The 19,223-nt window shown below is 42.9% G+C and overlaps 1 protein-coding gene across 1 annotated transcript in view; it reads left to right on the top strand.

The window, feature by feature from the left end:
- Positions 1-18,406, top strand: part of MXD4 (MAX dimerization protein 4) — a 64,202-nt gene extending 45,796 nt beyond the window's left edge. Inside the window, exons 3-6 of the mRNA XM_066573034.1 lie at positions 2,528-2,557; positions 8,540-8,654; positions 12,408-12,567; positions 17,263-18,406. Of these exons, the coding sequence (XP_066429131.1) occupies positions 2,528-2,557; positions 8,540-8,654; positions 12,408-12,567; positions 17,263-17,411 (454 nt within the window). The 3' untranslated portion in view covers positions 17,412-18,406. The remainder of the gene's footprint in view (positions 1-2,527; positions 2,558-8,539; positions 8,655-12,407; positions 12,568-17,262) is intronic.
- The last annotated feature ends 817 nt before the right edge of the window (positions 18,407-19,223 follow it).

Raw genomic sequence — 19,223 nt, 5'->3', positions numbered from 1 at the left:
TGCCATTGGCTGCTTACAGACAGGCGTACCTAGTAGGGTCACCACACCTGGGTGTCTTGCGGTTCTGCTGAATTGCTCCTAGACATGGCTGTGATGTCTGTCTTGCCTCATTGTTAGCTTAAGGCCCATTTAGACCCAATGATTCTCAATCAAAATTTACTCAAAGCCGTCTTTCGATCGAGAATCATTGGGTCTAAATACACGGACATCGTGTAGTTTTTGTGCATGAGTCGTTCCTCGCTCAATTCTAGTTTTCTTGAATTGAGTGATGAACTCTTATCAGCAGTGCAGGCTGTTATCACAGTCAGCAGCACTGATAAGATTCTTATAGCCCGTGTCTTGCTGGTAGTTCACAGTGGGACGCAAGCTATCATCACGGAGAACAATACAGTTCTTTGCTTATGCAGAACAGCTGTATTGTTCGCCGAGTAATAGTGGCGGTGTCCCGCTCTGCCTGCATAGCTCTTAAGTAGCTACTTGGCTACTATAGACTATGCAAAGATGATTGCTCAAAACTGTCACTCAAACTGTCGTTTGAGCAACTTTTGAGCGATCATCTATCAGTGTAAATGGGGTCTTATTTCTTCTTGGGCTCCTTCACATGGTGTATTTGCATGTGCCATACGCAGAGAAGACAACTCATTGACTTCAATGGGTTCGCTCACTACTTTTCTGCACATTTATGCACCAACGGTGCCCATAAAAGTCAGTGGGGGTGCGCAATTGTGTGTGTAAGAAAGAAGGAGATTTGTAATACACTGGAAAAAGAATACATTTGCAACTAATTAGCCATTTCAAATGGTGCATCGTGCTTACCGTGTGCAAGTGAACATACCCTGTGGGCAGAAAAGGTACAGTAGGATACGCTAATATGCACACAAAAAGCATTGTTTGTTCTACAAAAACGCAGCGCTGAGGCCTGCGCAGATGCACATATGCCTGTGCGGACGGGCCCTTAGGAAGCAGTCTTCCATATTTATGGCATCCTAAATTGTGCCCCGGCATTTATTGCTGGTCCTCTTGTTCATCCAGTATACAGGGTGTCCACAGAAGTATCTATCCGGCATAAAAGAGATGTCTCCAGCATTGCACAAGGGAATCCCTTTTTTAAGACAAATTGGGGTAACCAATAACATCTGACCGTAAAAGATAAAGAGAAAAGCAGGACTTGAAACAAAAAAAGTGAGCTGGAATTCGGGGTGAGCAACTCCTTGATTCCTTCTTCATTGTTGGCACCCTGAATGGGGACCAATATCTGAACGATCTAAACACAACTGTTGATGAAAGGCTCGATTACTTACCATTGGCGCAAGATCCTCGAGTTTGGTAACTGGCACAATGGTCCTCTAGCTCATTCTGGAGAGACGTATGTTAGTGGCTTGTAGCTTGGGTTGGAGCCCCCTGGATTGGACTACATGGCCTTGTTCCTTGACCACCACATTCTCCAGACTTGACTCCCCTGGATTTCTTCCTGTGGGGACAACTTAAGGCAGCTGTCTATGATGGATACCCAGCAGCATCTTGTGATGTTGGAAAACTGGTGAGACATATACGAGCGGCCTGTGAAATGGTGACGCCAGAAATGCTATGTGCCATCCATTCCGCCACGCTCAACTGTGTACATCTTTCCATAGCCAGACACAACCCATGGACAAGAGCCGCCCTGTTTCTGGAAGTGGCCATGTCTTTCCATTCCCATGCAATACCTTTACCCTGGGTTTACTTCATGTTTTGCTACTTGTATGTATATGGGCATGTGTAGACTTTAGGATGCTAGTTAGTAGAATATATTTTTTTATCCCAAGTGTATTTCCGTAATTGCCGTGGGGTAAATTTGGTTCTACCAAGTGTGCCGCATTCCAAGACGCTGAGACTTTCTGGGATGGCAGCCATCCATATTGACTATATTACATTAGCCTTCAGTCTTATCTTGTCTGTATGAAATCCACCATGGTATACGTGAAAGCAGATGGTGGTGTTGTGTATGGCACGGCGGTGACAGGACGAAGGCGGAGACATTTTTTAAAAATAACTTTTACTAAACAGCAACCACGTGAATAATAATGTCATTCCACAATAACACACAGCATAACTTCACTTAAAGCAACAGTAACCAATTGTTCCATCTTTATCAGAGTACTGCATACTTTAATTCCGGAGGTCAGTGGCATTACACAATCGCCGCGGCCTCACTGCACCGTGCATCAAAACAGCCACAATGAATGCGGTAGGTCACTTCCATCTACCGTAACTTTTCATTTGTGCATAGCGCCTCTGGAAAGTGCCTTACCACCCCGGTGTATACATGTTACACAGCACATGGTTTAATATTCCATGGTGACAGAGCCACTGTGATCCGTAAGAGGGGAGCAGGGCACTGCTCACCCCTCTTACATACGATTCCTGAGCTTAGCTGGAAACTATTTGTAATTCAATATAACTGAAAAATCATTTGTTAGTCGCTGTTTAATGAAATATCTGAATTGCTTCATATGAACATATTTTATAATAATCTCTTCTTTTACAGGTCATCGCACAACGAGCTCGAAAAGCACAGGTAAGATGGATGCGGCTGTCACACGTATATTATCTGTTCTGGGATATTGATGCCCAGACTTCCATGTTACATGCGGAGCTGTCACCTTGTAATGTGTAAATGTCTTTACGGTTTGCATTAGACATAACCTCTATTAATAATCTACTTAGGTTCTACTGAACGCTATACACAGGTATGTAGTAGTGTTACAGTTAGTGTTAGTGACTATTAAGTAGCTCTGGAGACTTAATATTAAAGGGGAACTAAGTTATCCCTTATCCATAGTCCTATTAAAAAAAATGGAGCAGCAGCATGCATCTGCGATGACCGCTTGTAGGGTAGTTTTCAGGATCGTTAGGGGTTGGACCCCACGATCAGTAAGTTATCATCTATCCTGTGGATAGTGCATAACTTACTTTGGCGGGACAACTAAATTATGGTGCTGTTAGGAAAGGTGAGGAGTCGGGTGACGTACTTCTTTATACTCACCCACCCTCCTGATCCCGGGTTGGACCTGCCAAAGTCCACTCACGGCACGAAAATCTGATTCTTTTCAGATTGCCATGCACGTGCCCTCCCACAGAAGTCTATGGTGTGCTGTTTATAGTGCTGTTGGAAGGTGACAGGTTACCTTTAAAGCCACTCTCACACATGCTGTTGGCAAAACAAAGCGTTTTTACCGCCGTTTTCGGACGCAGGTTACTGTCTCTGACAGCGGGTTTTATTGTTCAAACAGGTTTTATTGTGTTTTCAATAAACAGACAGAAACACATCAAGACATCGTTCGCATCTAGTTTCAATATGGTCATACTGATTGGGTAAGTATTATCATATATCAATACCATCCGCCTACGCCTTTGTAAAACGCGTTCGTAAAGGGGGTTCCAAAAAAGATGTCACTATCCTGTCCAATGCACGAACAGGATCTAGATTCAGCAGAAGGCTCAAGATTTGTAATCAAGTAATGAGATGTCTTAGAACTTGGGAGAAGAACGAGAAGAGAAGTAATAGAGGGGAAGAGGGGGCGGGAAAGAGGGGTGGGGGGGGGCATTGGCAGCGACTGAGAGCACCTCGTCCGCTATGGTGAAGTATGGTATGTATTTAATCAGGACTGACAGTGTACAACCCCTGGTCGGAGCCAATTGGTTAATTCAGAGGAATTTCGGAACAAAATCCAAGCCGACCATGTCTCATAGAATTTGGGAGATTTCCCTTCGTCTGAAGCGATGAGTTCTTCCATTTGAGCTATTTGATCAAGGATTTCCAGCCACTGGATCCTTGTAGGGGGGGGGAAGGTGACCTCCATAATCTTGGGATAATTTGTCTCATGGCTGTGATAAAAAATTTAAGGGCACCTTTCTTTATTTTCGAAATGGGTCCCCGGATCATGGACAACATTGCTGCTTCTACAGTGAGTATTACTGTATCCCTATGGACCGCATTGTAGAGAGAAATAATCTCCTGCCACAACGGTTGGACCAGGGGACAGGACCACCAAATGTGGGTGAAGTCTCCTCTCGCCCCAGAGCATCTCCAGCAGGTATCCGAGGTCGTAGGGTCCATCTTTACGAGTCGGGAGGGTGTTCTGTACCACTGAGATAGAATTTTGTAATTTGTTTCTTGGAACTTCGAGGAAATCGCCAAGGAGTGTGTCAGTTTAAAGGATTTAGTCCACTGTTCCTCGGGGAAGGATCTCCCCAGTTCCCTCTCCCAGCTCTCCACGAATTTCAGGGAATCGTCACCGGTCTCAGTAGTCAGAAGGAGACTGTATAGTGAAGACACTCACGCGGTGGTCGGATCGGGGGATATACATAGGTGCTCAAACTGAGTGAGGGGGGCTAGAAGCTGGGTCAAAGAACCCAGAGACTGGATGAAATGTCTGATCTGAAAGTAGCAAAACCACGCTCCGGCCCGGGGCCCCTCCTCGCCTATAATCTCGTGCATTGGACGAACTCCCTCCTCTGTTATGACGTCTTTAACCCTTGGGGCAGGACTATCTCTCCCCCCAGATAGGGATGGACCTTCTTGACAGCGGGTTTTAATGCACCCCATCATTCTGATGGGTGATGAGGTGCGTTAATCACGGTAAAATAGAGCAGATACTGCTTGAAAGTCACGGTGTTAGAGAACGCCGTGATTGAGGGTAGGTCTGCGAGGCTCCATTGAAATCTCTGGGAGCCTTGTACCACGATTACCGCAGCGTTCAAAACACCACGGTAATCACGGTAAAAAACTGATGTGTGAGAGTGGCCTTAGGCTGTAATCACACATGCAGTTTTTGAGTTGAAGCCAGATATTGAAGGTCTTCTCCTCCCTGATGGATCCACTTCTGTTCTTGGCTCAAAAAACTGCATAAAAAATGGCATGTGTTTTTCCAATCGGAAGGAGTTGGCTTACACCAGACATTGGAGGCACTGTTAGAGCTGGCAAGGTGTCCACATGGAAAATGCCAAGTTGAGCTGATAGGAAACACAGTGATACTTTCTAGCACCATGACACTTGGCTTTAATCAGCAAAGGTCACAGTCCTAGGACATAGCAGATCAGACTTTGATGAGATACCACTAAGATAAGCTACCAATAATTCGGGTGAGCCAAGCCCTTAAAAGGCTGTCTAGTTTATGAAACCAATTTTCTTACACCCTATTAGAGAATACCGAGTCAATAGAGGGGGTCCTCTGTTCAGGATCCTTATTTCTTGGTCCTAGTAGAGAGTGATTGTAAAGAGTGTCTCTCTGTGGAGGACCTGTCCTGTCTGAATTACACAGACAGCCCAATTCATGTGAATGAATACTATGTAATGCTTAATTTTTCCTGAGGGGGCACTGCAGGGAAATTGAACCCTTATTGCTAGACTTCCCCACACATTGCAGCTGATCGCTGGTGATCCCACCAGGGGACAGTTTGTGATCTGCTTATTACCATCCGACTCTAAGGCTATATTCAGAGAGTATAAACCACAATGGAAAAATCTGATGTAAATTCCAACAGAAAATCCCAGTAGAAATCCATTTGTTTAACCCAGATTAGTGCCATGGATTTGCATATAGGCTGTCACAGATCCGCTCTGCAAGTGGATCTCATCCTCATTCATCCAACACAGATTTCACGTCAAGAAGTGACACGTTAATTGTTTTTTTAATGTTGCAGATTTAAAATCCGCCTGTGGAACAATCTGCGCTGAATGGGACACTTTTTTTTATGCAGATTTCATTTTGGATTTATTGCGGAATTGGCTTGGATTCCACAAATCTACCATGAATTCGGCTGTGTGCACAAGTCCTAACAAGTGGGGATTATCCAAAGTGGGGGATTCTAGAGGGCTGGCACTTTTTTGATACATATTTCGTTGCAGATTGGTGTGGATTCGATGTCAAATCCACCATGAAATCGGCCGTGTGCACAAGTCCTAACAAGTAGGGATGATCCAAAGTGGTGAACTTCTTTAGGTGGGGGCTTTCAGACATTGTGCACTCAGATGCCCTGCGGCCGGCTTGAGCCCCACTCTATTAGGCTCTATCTCAGCTTTGATAAATAAGGCCAATTGTTGGGGCTTTTAGGGACAAAGTAAAATTAAAATCTATATATATATATATATCATGAAATTTTTGGATGGATAATAAAAGAATGTGATTAATATTTTTGGGTCCTTATTTCGTATTTCATAATAATAGAAGCTGTAAGTAGATGAAATGGGGCTATAGATGTAATAAATGAGTAGGACACGTGTTCAATAAAGCAGCAGTGAGTCTCTCTCCCATTTTCCGGTTTACTTTCCACTCCACGTATATAAAGTGTAGAGGAATGTGGCGCGGCAGTATCCGGCAGTGTTATATGCTGTTACCAGGACCCCGCGCTGCTCCCTCCCAGCCTTTCCTGCTTCCAGATCTATTTTAAGTGCTCTCCGCCGCGCTCTGTGTGACTCATTTGCCCTTTACGGGACACACTGGAGTTTGTGGTTGGCGTGTTTTAAGGAGAGAAAGAGGATCATTGAATGGGCTCAGCCTATGCCACAACAGAAATGGCGATCTCCCCGGGAATGTCAATGGCAGCAGGTTCATCTCGAAGACACACATATGCAGTTCTTGGAGCCAAAGTCTGAAGTGGATCCAGCAGTACAAGTCCTTCCTTTATATTTCCCGTTCCTTTTGAATCCACTTCTGTCTTGGCACAAAAAACTGCAGAAAAAGCAGAAAACGCCTTGGAATTGCACATGCCGTTTTTTTCTGGTAGTTTTCGGTGCATACTAAGTTAGATCGCTGTATAGGGAAAGTTTATGCAACTGTGATATGTTCTACGTTTTATTATCTCAGCACTTTCAAGATCTATGCTTGCTGCCAGTGAATAGAAACCTTCTTGTTAATATTGCAAGGCTGAAGGCCTACCCTATGTCCATGACAAAAAGTTGTCATGTGTTTTTGTAAGATACGCCTTTAGCATGCGTTCACACTGGCGAGTTCCGTCTGATAGCGATATGGACGGAACTCGCACGTATTGATAACACATTGATTTCACATGAGCATTTTTTTTTCTTGCAGCAATGCTACGAGATTGAAATATCGCTACGTTTCCTATTATTGGGTTCCCCATTATAAGGTGACCCACTGATCCTAAGAATAGGGGTTTGCCCCACTTCCAGTCACTGCTGTATCGCTGCTGGAGTCATTTGAGCACTTGGCGCACATACAGAGTGCTGCTCCATTCATTTCAATGGGATTAACAGGAATAGCCGAGCATTTAAACTCTATCCTCGGCAGTCCCATTGAATAAATGGAGTGGCACTATGCATATATGCGCAGCACTTAATTCACATCGGTCGCGGCAGCGATATGTCAGTGACTTAGAAGCGGGGCAAATGGGACCCCTTGTTCTCAGGTCAAACTGATCTATCGGTTTTCACCTATCCAGTGAATGAATGAAAACTGAAACAAACACCCCATGTGCAGAATCCTTTAAAGGTTATTGTACAATTTGCAACAAATATACCTTGTGTGTGCCGTCATCTTTCAAAAAATGGAAGTGTCATGTGACTTCTTGACACGGATTCTGCATCATGTTTTGCGCTTCTACATCCTAATGACTGCTCATTCAGCCCAGTGGTTTGCTAAGTAGCGGAACAAATATTTTTCACCCAGGCCACTACATAGCCTTGTTGTCCATAGTTGGACGGTGCAGTGGAGATAGAAAAAAGGGGCTAGATGATGCTCCAGCACACAGTGGAGCAAAAAGAACTAGTTTTAAACTTTTTTGAAACTTTTTTTTTTCTGGATAACTTTGGAATGATCGGCATCTGTGGATGTGATCCTTCCAGTGAAGGGCTGTTTCTTTATAAGACAACCCAGATCCCCCTAATAGTGCTACTGCAGCCATCACTTGGGGTCCGTTCTGTACACAGTTGTAAACAGACAAGATCCCTTAGTGGAAGTATGGGACGGCCATGACAAGTGTAAGGGGACTCTACTAACGCTAATTTTAAAATGTTGTGTCACTTTCGTTATTTGATGACATTTATTAAAAATGGCGCTCGTGTGGTGACATTTGCCTAGTTCCCATTGGGCTACTGGCCTCCAGCGATGTTGTGCGAATGCAATGTATGGCTGATGCAGCTAAACCATATGACTGCAATATTCAGCTCAGATCGGGAACATTTATCTTTAGTAATTGTTTTCTTGCTGTTTTTATAGTTGCTATTATCATGTAGCGGCGTCCGGAGAGAATGTGGTCAAGGGAGGCTCAGTTTTGTATCAGTCCTATTCAGAATACACTTGCTGGCAAAGTAAATAATGCACCAAGAAGGAGTTGTTAGAATCAGATGAAACTGTACATGTGTAAATGTAATGATGATTATTAGAGATGTGAGAAGGAAATTGCATACGTAAATGGACCCATTTACAATAATTTTTCGCACAGAAATCATGCAAGGAATTCTTCTGTGTAAATGCACCCTTAGTACTGCACTATATTTCCCATTACGTCATTTTCATTACATTTTGTTTTTTTGTAGGCGAGCAAAGCTAAGGCTATATTTGGAGCAGTTAAAGCAGCTTGTGCCGCTGGGACCCGACAGCAACAGACATACCACTCTAAGTCTCTTGAAAAGAGCAAAAATGCACATTAAGGTAAGTGTTATGGGGAGGCTGGAATACTTCTTCTTGCACCTTGGTCTTCTTATGTCCGTTGATGGGAGTCCAGTCATTTGGGCCATCTACAATCCCATGCTGTTTCTATATATATGACCTTGCATGCACAGCCCCTTCTCTGCCAAGTCTATAGAGGTGATTGGCCTTGTTCTCAGGATCACATCTATCACTTATGGTACAGTTCTATCTTGGGGAAGCCTTCATTTACTTTTCTAGGTCTTACTGTCTGCCATTGAAAAAAAGGCTATGCTCAAAATGCCCTTTTGGGCTCCATTTAACACCAAGAAAAGCCTCCTACGTATATTGTCATCTGAAGCTTTGACCGATGCCTAACAGTGGCATCCGTCACCAAAACACTGTAATGGAGTCCTTTTAACTGTTTTTAACCCTTTCCAATCCACTGTCTGACGTCTAGAGACATTCTGATTGAAGGCTGTACAGCTCCAATGTCGAAAGACGTCCGGCAGGGTATTCTTACTGTAGATTACTGGCCGCTCTGTTGTCAGGGGCCTCTTCAGCATGTCACGTACTGCAGTACTGACTCTAGCCAGCAGATGGCGCCATTGTATAATGGCAGAAAGAGAAAGCCCCCCCTAGGAAAACCCTGAATCCAAAATTGGATTGCAAAGGGTTAATAGCTTTTCATGAAGTTTCCAATAAACTGATGCTATTATAGCTGAGGGGGATGCCGCTGTTAAAGCATCCATTTAATGCAGTCATCACCTGTAGGTTATACCAGCCATTGGTTTAATAGATACGTCAGTTCTGTGCAAAAGTCTTAGGCAGGTTTAGAAAAAATGCTGCAAAGTAAGAAAGCTTTCAAAAATAGAAGTGATAATAGTTTATTGTTGTCATTTAACAAAATGCAAAGTGAATGAACGAGAAATGTAAATCACATCAATATTTGGTGTGACCACCGTTTGCCTTCAAGACAGCATCAGTTTTTCTAGATACACTTGCACACAGTTTTAGAAGGAACTCATCAGGGAGGTTGTTCAGACATCTTAAAGAACTAAGCACAGATCTTTTGTGGATGTCGGCTCGCTCAAATCCTTCTCTCTCTCCATGTTATCCCAGACAGACTGGATGATGTGAGATCAGGGCTCTGTGGGTCATATCATCACTTCCAGGACTTCTTCTTCTTCTTAACACGAAGGGTAATTCTTAATGACATTGGCTGTATGTTTGGGGTTCTTGTCCAGCTGCAGAATAAATTTGGAGACAATCAGACACCTCCCTGATGGCATTGCAAGATTGATAAACATCTGCCTGTATTTCTAAGCATTGAGGACACCTCTAATCCTAATCAAATCCCCAACTCTATTTGCAGAAATGCAGCCCCAAACTTGTAAGGAATCTCCACCATGCTTCACTGCTGCCTGCAGACACTCATTATTGTACCGATCTCCATCATGCTTCACTGTTCCTTGCAGAAACTCATTATTGTACCGCTCTCCACCATGCTTCACTGTTGCCTGCAGACACTCATTATTGTACCGCGCTCCACAATGCTTCACTGTTGTCTGCAGACACTCATTATTGTACCGCTCTCCACCATGCTTCACTGTTGCCTGCAGACACTCATTGTACTGCTCTCCACAATGCTTCACTGCTGCCTGCAGACACTCATTGTACTGCTCTCCACAATGCTTCACTGTTGCCTGCAGACACTCATTATTGTACCGCTCTGCACCATAGTTCACTGTTGCCTGCAGACACTCATTATTGTACCGCTCTCCATCATGCTTCACTGTTCCTTGTAGACACTCATTATTGTACCCCTCTCCACCATGCTTCACTGTTGGCTTTCTGTGTTGAAGTTATGGCTTTTTCGCCGGAATTCTTCTATTAAGAGCATAACAGTAGATGGATGTACCCGGGTCTCACTGGTTTATTGCCAGTTCTGAGCTGATGGCACTGCTGGATATCTTCCACTTTTAAAGGGAAGCAAGCACAATGTGTCTTTCATCTACTGCACTATATTTCCTTGGCTGACTACTGCATCTGTGGTCCTCAACATCGCCCATTTCATTGTGCTTCTTCAAAAGAGATTGAATAACACATCTTGAAACCCCACTCTGCTTTCAAATCTTTGCCCGGGAGAGACCTTGTTGATACAGTATAACTACCTTGTGTCTTGTTGCTGTATATGACATGTGACATGAAACTGTCTTCCACAACTTCACCTTTGTAGCAGAGTTCGGCTGTTCCTCACCCAGTTTTAAGCCCCCTACACGGCTGTTTCTGTTTCAGTTAATGACTGTGTTTCAACCTACATATGAAAATGACGCTCATTATCACCTGTTTGGTATAATTGGCTAATCCAACACCTGACTATAATCCTACAAAATCCCTGACTTGAAGAAGAACTGATGCTGTTATGAAGACAAAGGGCGCTCACACCAAATATTGATGTGATTTACATTTCTCTTTTGTTCATTCACTTTGCCTTTTGTTAATTGACAAACATAATCTAATAACTCTTCTGTGTTTGGAAGCTTTCTTACTTTGCGGCATTTTTTCTATACCTGCCTAAAAGTTTTCCTCAGTACTGTGCCTGTGACAGTAGTGCCATACAGTGCCATGCACCACCCATAGGCTGCCATGTTAGAAAAAAGGTATGTGTTTAATATATATGTTTCTGTATTGGACTCTGTATGATGAAATAACATAGTGTACTACTCTATTCCATCATCTTTTTATTTTGTGTGATATGCCAACTTATACAGGCCAGGCGGAGGTCAGTATATGTACTAATGGAGCCCTATGGACATGTCTAACATCTATGTCAGATGAAGGACAGTATATATATTAATGCAGCACTATGGACATGTCTAACATCTATGTCAGACGGAGGCCAGTATATATATTAATGAAGCCTTATGGACACATCTAACATCTATCTCAGACAGAGGCCAGTATATCTATTAATGCAGCCCTATGGACATGTCTAACATCTATGTCAGACGGAGGCCAGTATATATATTAATGAAGCCTTATGGACATGTCTAACATCTATGTCAGATGAAGGCCAGTATATATATTAGTGCAGCCGTATGGACCTGTCTAACATCTATGTCAGACGGAGGCCAGTATATATATTAGTGCAGCCGTATGGACCTGTCTAACATCTATGTCAGACGGAGGCCAGTATATATATATTAGTGCAGCCCTATGGACATGTTTAACATCTATGTCAGACGGAGGCCAGTATATATATATTAGTGCAGCCCTATGGACCTGTCTAACATCTATGTCAGAAGCTTTCCTGATATATGGGCTAAACGGAAAAAAAAAGTGTGAACCCAGCCTAACCTAGCGAAACTGGATCTTTACTGGACCATCACGTCACATAATATGTGACTTCTACAGTTACTTTCCTACCTGGCACATGTACTGTTAGTGGTCTACAATATATGCCAATCTATGGACTGTGCTGTGGATGAAGCTGGCACCATTTAAATGGTCATATAACATGATTTGCACCCTGATATGTTATGGGGACTTTATCTTTAAATGCATTTTCCTTTTGCTTCATTCGAGCCTACGCTGTAACTTTTTTCTTTATATAACCCTCCATATTTGGGACAGAACAAACCATATGGTGACCTATATCTGCCCATACATGACATAACTCCAAACGGTATTGGCAGGAATGTCAGTGGATATTGCTTTATCAGGTGTAAAATAAAACCTACAGATCCAGGCTTGTTTCTGTTCTTTTCATGTCAGAAATTAGAAGAACAGGACCGAAAAGCACTGAACGTTAAAGAGCAGCTTCAGAGAGAACATCGCTACCTCAAGCGCCGCCTAGAGCAGCTCTCCGTACATGGGATGGAGCGCATGCGCACTGATAGTATGGGCTCCATCATATCCACTGACTCTGAACAAGGTGAGGGCGACTTACAGCTTTCATGTGCTGCTTATCAATGTCTGGGGGTATTAGGTAGAGGGGGACTGGAAGGAAAGGCATAAAACCCATCGTCGTAGACTCACCGTTGAGTGGTTCACAGACGTAGGACGCAGAATCAAGGGTCCTGTTGTAACCCATGTGGCTTTAATGGAAGCATTTGACACTTAATGAGTGCCAGTCAACAAGATTGTTTGTCTGGGCTGATTGGGGGACAAATGATGGTTCATCCCCCACACTGTTGTGGGCAGCACAACCTCTGTTCACACGGGAAGATGTGCCGCAGACAACCATGATTTTTTTTTGTGCTGCATGAAAGATGCGTTTGCTCGTTCGGCTGTCTTTCAGACTATGCAGGGACGGGTACAACCTTTCTCAAGAAATGAGGGAAATGGAGTTTTATGATGACGGCATTGAGGAGCCATGTCCTTGCATGCAACATCTGAATATGTCAATGTCTGTAAAAGTCAGTAGAGAGCCTCAGCTATAAAAATACACTTAAAGGGGTTATATAATTCTGCGTATTCGGCCATTGACTTTAATGGGTCAACTATGCAGCCTGAAAAACAAAATTAAGTGGAGCTGAAAGTGCCCATAACTTTTATTGCATGGCTGCTACTTTGTTCTGCTGCTCAGTGGTGGTCATATTGGTCATGTCCAAATTGCTGCAAATGGACTTAACCCACCGGTAGATGCCATTGGCTGAACGTGCCAGCCGTAATATATATCGCTCCTTTTCACCCCATAGATTGTGCAGTCAGTAATGTCCTTGGTACCTTAACAGAGAGACAGTTTGCAGTTACCTGTAACTATTAGACCAAATAGTTTGTCAGTTTTCCACAAACTGCAATAATGCTGTGGAATACCACTGGAAACAAGGGGGGGGCGAGATAAGTTAAAGTAAATTCAATATTATTTAATACATTTAAAGAAGTTTGCTCCCCGAAACAAACAAAAAAAACTATGGCAGAACTGCGGTTTCTTTTCCACATTCCCCTTGAAAAAAGTAAAAAACAATAAATTATATGTACCCCAAAAATATTGCTAAAAAATGCAACCTCTTCCCTAAAAACAAACCCCGTACAGCTTAATCAACTAAGAATAAATAAAGTTATGGTAATTGGAATGTGGCTACACTTTTTTTTTTTGCATAAAACGTGTTTTCGTTCAGCAAAAGTACCAAAACATAATAAAACATTTGGCATTGTCGGAAATGTACTGACACATTAAAGAAAAGTAACCTGTTTTTTCTACATTTTTATGATGTTCTAAAAAATACAAAAAAACATATTGACACTATATTTTTTTTAACCTCGTCCCACCAAAAAACAAACACTTCTTACATTTGCTGTAACAAGTAGTCCTGAAGACTGAAAATAGGTTGGCCCTTAGAGGGGTTGTCCCACTTCTAGCTATTGATGACCTATTCTCAGGAATAGCAGATTGAAGGGGGTCTGCCACCTGGGACCTCCCTGACGATCAGCTGTTTTCCCGGGCTAGTGTCTTTGTGACAGCTTTGTACTTTGTGCAGTGGCCTGGATTGGTATTGCAAGCAAAGTCCCATTGACTTCAGTAGGACTCAGCCTGCAGTACTAACCTGGGCCACTACACAATGTACGGAGCTGTCTGCTTCCTTTAGCCAAACAGCTCAGTATACAAAGACACCAGCTCAGGGAAATAACTGATCAATGGGGTTCTTGGGCGGCGGACATCCACCGATCTGCTATTGATAACCTATTCCGAGGATAGGTCATCAATAGGTAGAAGTGGAACAACCCCAATAAGGGCTTACATGCACTGTAAAGTATTAACACTAGTGGAGCTATAATGGCGGCCATACTGATTGTCACTCATGTTATCTATAAAAGGATAATATGGCTGCCAGTGTCTAGAAAGAACCGTTTGTGGACCACTTGCTTATAATGTGGACTCAAGTAGACTTTTGGATTTTACTATAACTTTTTCTTTCTACTTGAATATGTAATTATGTCGCATAATACTCAATCCTCCATGATTAGGTCAAGATAAATTAAGATTAGTAAGTTTGAAATTTATGGGAAAGAACACTCACTACCCTGTAATAACAGTAAACCAATTATATTGTTCCCTCTAATCCTGCGATTCAGGAGGGACACTTGGGTACAGTGGAGACTGTCAGCAGGCTGGACAATGGCCCATATGTGGTTATATTACAGCACTGTCATACATATCCTACCAAGTAGATTTCCATTCTGGCGTTACCTTCGCTCCGTGACGTGTAATACAATAAATGGCTCTGGTTAAAAAGTAGTTTTTCTAATGATATGAAGCCACGTTGGACGCTGTAACTTTGGGCTGGTCAGGACTTAATGTTAGGGGAAATTACACCAAAGGACATTCCTATATCTTATGTGAAATCACTGAAGTAAGAGGATTCCGTCACCAACCATCATATTGTGCTTCTAGGAGTTCTTGTTGTCCAGGGATTAACTCCTTCACCACCGCCCATATATGTTTTTATGGCGGCTGTTGAGGGGCCCTACACAGCAGTGCTGCAGAATAGACCCTGCACGGGTGTCCTGTGTCACCCTGGAGTGGGTGCTCAGCTATTTCATGATTGTGAGATCAGAAGAAACTCCGATTATGGCGGTTCAACCTTTTGATCACTTTCGTTAAGAGTGACAGAATCCAGTGGGATTCCCCCTTTTGATCAGGGTTGCCAGGTTTCACAGGGACTAAATTAGCGAGTGAGGAGAAGCTGTATAGTCCTTTGTAGGTCCACGGGGCTGACTGCACACTAGGGATACGTTCACACTTAGTGGAAATGATGTGGATTTTCAGAGGTAATATCCGCAGCATTTCTCATCAAAAACAGAGTCACAGTCGGCGCCATCGGTGCAGATTTTGACTCGAAATCAGCTGCATATCCTCCGCTGATTTCAGTCTGTGCAGCACTCCGCTCACCTCCAAAATACTGCCGGTGCCAGGAGTGCAGCGCACATCGGAAGCTGCAGCTGAGCACCACCGCTGGTATTCATGTGATGCACCGGTGATGTGATGCCACTTTCGCATCATATGAGTGCCGGGTGGAGCTGATTTTGAGTCAAAACCTGTACCCTAAAGTTATGCTCACACTGTGAAATTTTGATGTGGAATCCGCACCAATATGGTGTCAAATCCGCATCTAGTTATCTTGAATGTCATCTATATGGTGTGGATTTTTTCAACGCATGATTTTTACATGCACGTGTAGAATATAAAGTGATATGTCACTTCACAGACATTGTTACAAGGCTTGTATGAAGAGTCTAACATTGACTTGTAGGAATGCTGCCTGCTAATAGGTGGCGTTACAGAGGTATTGTTCCATCTCCCTTATTTGCATATTACCCATGAATGGCCTTATAAGTCTCCTCACTCACCTTCTAGGTACTCTCCTTAAGGAGAAAAGATAGCGTTCCTGACCCAGGGCACTTCTTGACACGCCGAGAAGTCCTCACGTGGATTTGTTCAGTAAAAAGGGCTTAATCCGCATGCAGATAGTCACAGCTATATATTTGCACAACCATAAACTTCTGCGGTCTTTTTTAGAGGCAGAATCCACACCTAAAAATCTGCATCGGATTCCACCATGTTAAAATACCCTGTGCCCGCTATCTGGGCACATTTAGTGTTGCCCTACCAGCAGCCTGTGTCATAGTGACACAGGGGATCTCATGTTATACAGAAGGAAGCTGACACATTCTAAATCTCACATAAAAATGTAAAACAAAAATCCCTTCATGTTTTTAAAACCTGTAATAATAAAAGTAAGCAAAATGATAGAAAACTCGCTTATTTAGTACAAAGTACATTCTCTACTCATACATTACATAAAACAAAACACCTACACTTACTAGGCATCCCATAACCATAATAATGTGAAGAGTTAATGAAAGAGGCTGCAGCTGAATCCGACCCTGCCGGCGGCCGCACACACCTATCGCTTTTCCTCTTTATCCGTACTGCGGATGTTCGCGGTAGGCTGCCGTCGGACATATTTTTTTGCTTCGCTGTATTCAAAGCCCCATAACTTTTTTTTTAGTTTGAATGGAAGGCTTGTTTTTGCGTGATGAACTGTAGTTTTTATTGGTAACCTATTGGGGTACAAACTAATTTTTTTTTAAATTTTTGTGTTTTTTGGGAGGAAATGAACAAAATAAGCATTTCGGCTCAGTTTTTAAATTTTTTCTGTACGGTTTTCGTTGTGCAGGATAAATATTATGTTCAATTTACTGTGCAGGTCGTTACAGGTGCGATGCTACCAAACGTGGATTTTTAATTTTTTTTTTTTTTAATTTAATAAACAAAGAGGGGTAAAGTGCCCGAAGAAGGTTTTGCTTATTACTCTTTTTTTAATGATTTTTATTTTTATTTTTTTTATTTTTTATGTCCCTGTAGGGGACTTGAACTTGTGAAGCTATGATAATATATTGCAGTACTTCTGTACTGCAGTGTATTATCGCTGTTTTTATAGATCATAGGCCACTGCAGACCAGGACACAATTGTCCCCTCCCCTCGTTAAAGACACAGAACACAATATATGTTTCACAGTGTCCAACATGTATAACCTATTATAAAAGTCCCCTCCCCTTGTGTAAAGCTTATTGATACATTTAGTCCTACCGTAACATTTTCTATTCTCCTTGTTTCTCCAGAAGTGGACATTGAAGGCATGGAGTTTGCGCCAGGAGAAATGGACAGTATTGGAAGTGCCAGCGATGTCGATGACCACTACAGTTTGCAAAGCAGCTCAAGCGATAGCGGCTACACACATTCCCTGAGACTTAATTCCAGTCTCTTATAGTGGCCAAATTACTGGACCAACTCAGGACCATTCGACTGAAGGCACTTATGTTGACAAAAAAAAAAAAAAAACTTTATAAAAAAAACAAACCAAGGAAATAACTGAAAAAAAAAAAAAGAATTGTTACCTGCCGCTCAGCCAGGACTGAATCCAACGCCAAGTCCTGAGAAAGGAGAATTCTTGCTGAGGGGCTCCCTTCAGTGCAACCACAGCACTAGAGACCCCAATTAGCGTCTGGTGGAGTCCTGTGTTGTCACCTGGCGGGGAGGATGTTATGATAGTAGCATAAGGAAAAAAAAAAGTTAAGCCCAATTTTTGCAGTCCTATCATTCCATTACTAAGTATTACATGAATATACAGAAGAAAAAAAAAAAGCAGGTCAGATATTTTTGATTACCAGAGATCATATAGTTTTTCAGAATGAAGTAGTATTTGTATATGCCGGTGAATCTTCATAGCTAGACATAACAAAATAAAGGATTATGACTTGTCTGAGGAACAGGTAGTAAGACTTATCAGAGTCAGTATTTCAAGCACGTGGACTGGGAGAGCAGGAGATGAGGAGCAACATTTCTTTAACACTTGGTGATTTTGGGCGGTGATTACAATGTACAGGTTGCACTGTATACAAGGACACATTGCAAAGGCCGTATCAAGAGTGACTTCATAGACGTACATTGCATTCTATCTCTTCGCCGCTGACCAATCGGCTTTTACTTTGCAGTATATGGTGCTGCAGATTAGGCTGAGGCAGACCGATCTATAGCTCATGTTCAGGGGAATGGTCTTTAAATACTAGAATTACTGCATTCAGATAATGTGGAACTGACTATATATATCCATAACTGCAGAGGCGCAGCTCAGTGACATACATAGCAGAAGGAAGGCCACATACACTACCCTACCAAAAGTAATTGGACACCTGAGCAAGAATCAAAAGTGGTTGTTATTTCCATATGCTAATACTTAGTGGGGCTCCTTTGGCCCTAATGACATCAGATACTCTTCGTGGCATACTTTCTACTAATATCTGATATACTTGAGCTGGTATTTCCCTCTAGTCATCCTGCAAACATTTGGCAAGTTCTCTCAAAGAAGATGGACGCTGTTCATATTTCCTGAACCGACGTTCCAGTTCATCCCAAGGCTATTCAGTGGGGTTGAAGTTGTAGCCAGTCCAATCGTGGAACATCCCTATCTGCGAACCAATGTAAACCGGCATTGGGTTTGTGACAAGGTGCGTTGTCTTGTTGGAAGTATGGCCGACCATTCCCAGAGTATTGTCACATTGTCAGCAGCACATTATTGCACCCCTTCACCTCACCACTTCCACATCACCTAATCAGCAGCGCTGCACTCACTAGAGGCCACCAGATGAAGGGGTGTGCTAACAGCTTGAAGAGGGGGAGTTCTGTGGCTACTGAAGTCAACTGCAGATACACATGTGAGTTCAAGTCAAAATCTGCACCGGTGGGGCGGGTTTTGACTAAGTTTCTTTTGCAGAAATGCGAATTTTGCAGAAGACTTTTCTGCTACGTGTGAACTTACCCTAACCGTTGGCACAACGCAATCAGGCAAAGGGCTTTCCACAAGCATCCTCCACACCCGAGTACATCCATCTGATCTGAAGATGGAGTAGTGTGATTCGTCACTCCATAGAGCGTTCTTCTATTGCTAAACTGTCCAATGACGGCTCTCCTTACACATTGTAGACGGGCTGATGCATCTTCTTTGAGAGACCTCGTCAGGCATTTGTAGGATGAATGGAGGGAAATACCAGCTGAAGTGAATCAGACGTTAGTAGAAAGTATA

This window comes from Eleutherodactylus coqui, chromosome 7 (assembly GCF_035609145.1).
Source record: "Eleutherodactylus coqui strain aEleCoq1 chromosome 7, aEleCoq1.hap1, whole genome shotgun sequence".
Classification (NCBI taxonomy): Eukaryota; Metazoa; Chordata; class Amphibia; order Anura; family Eleutherodactylidae; genus Eleutherodactylus; species Eleutherodactylus coqui.
The sequence above is the reverse complement of the archived record's forward strand: the minus strand, read 5'-3'. Positions and strand labels throughout refer to the sequence as shown.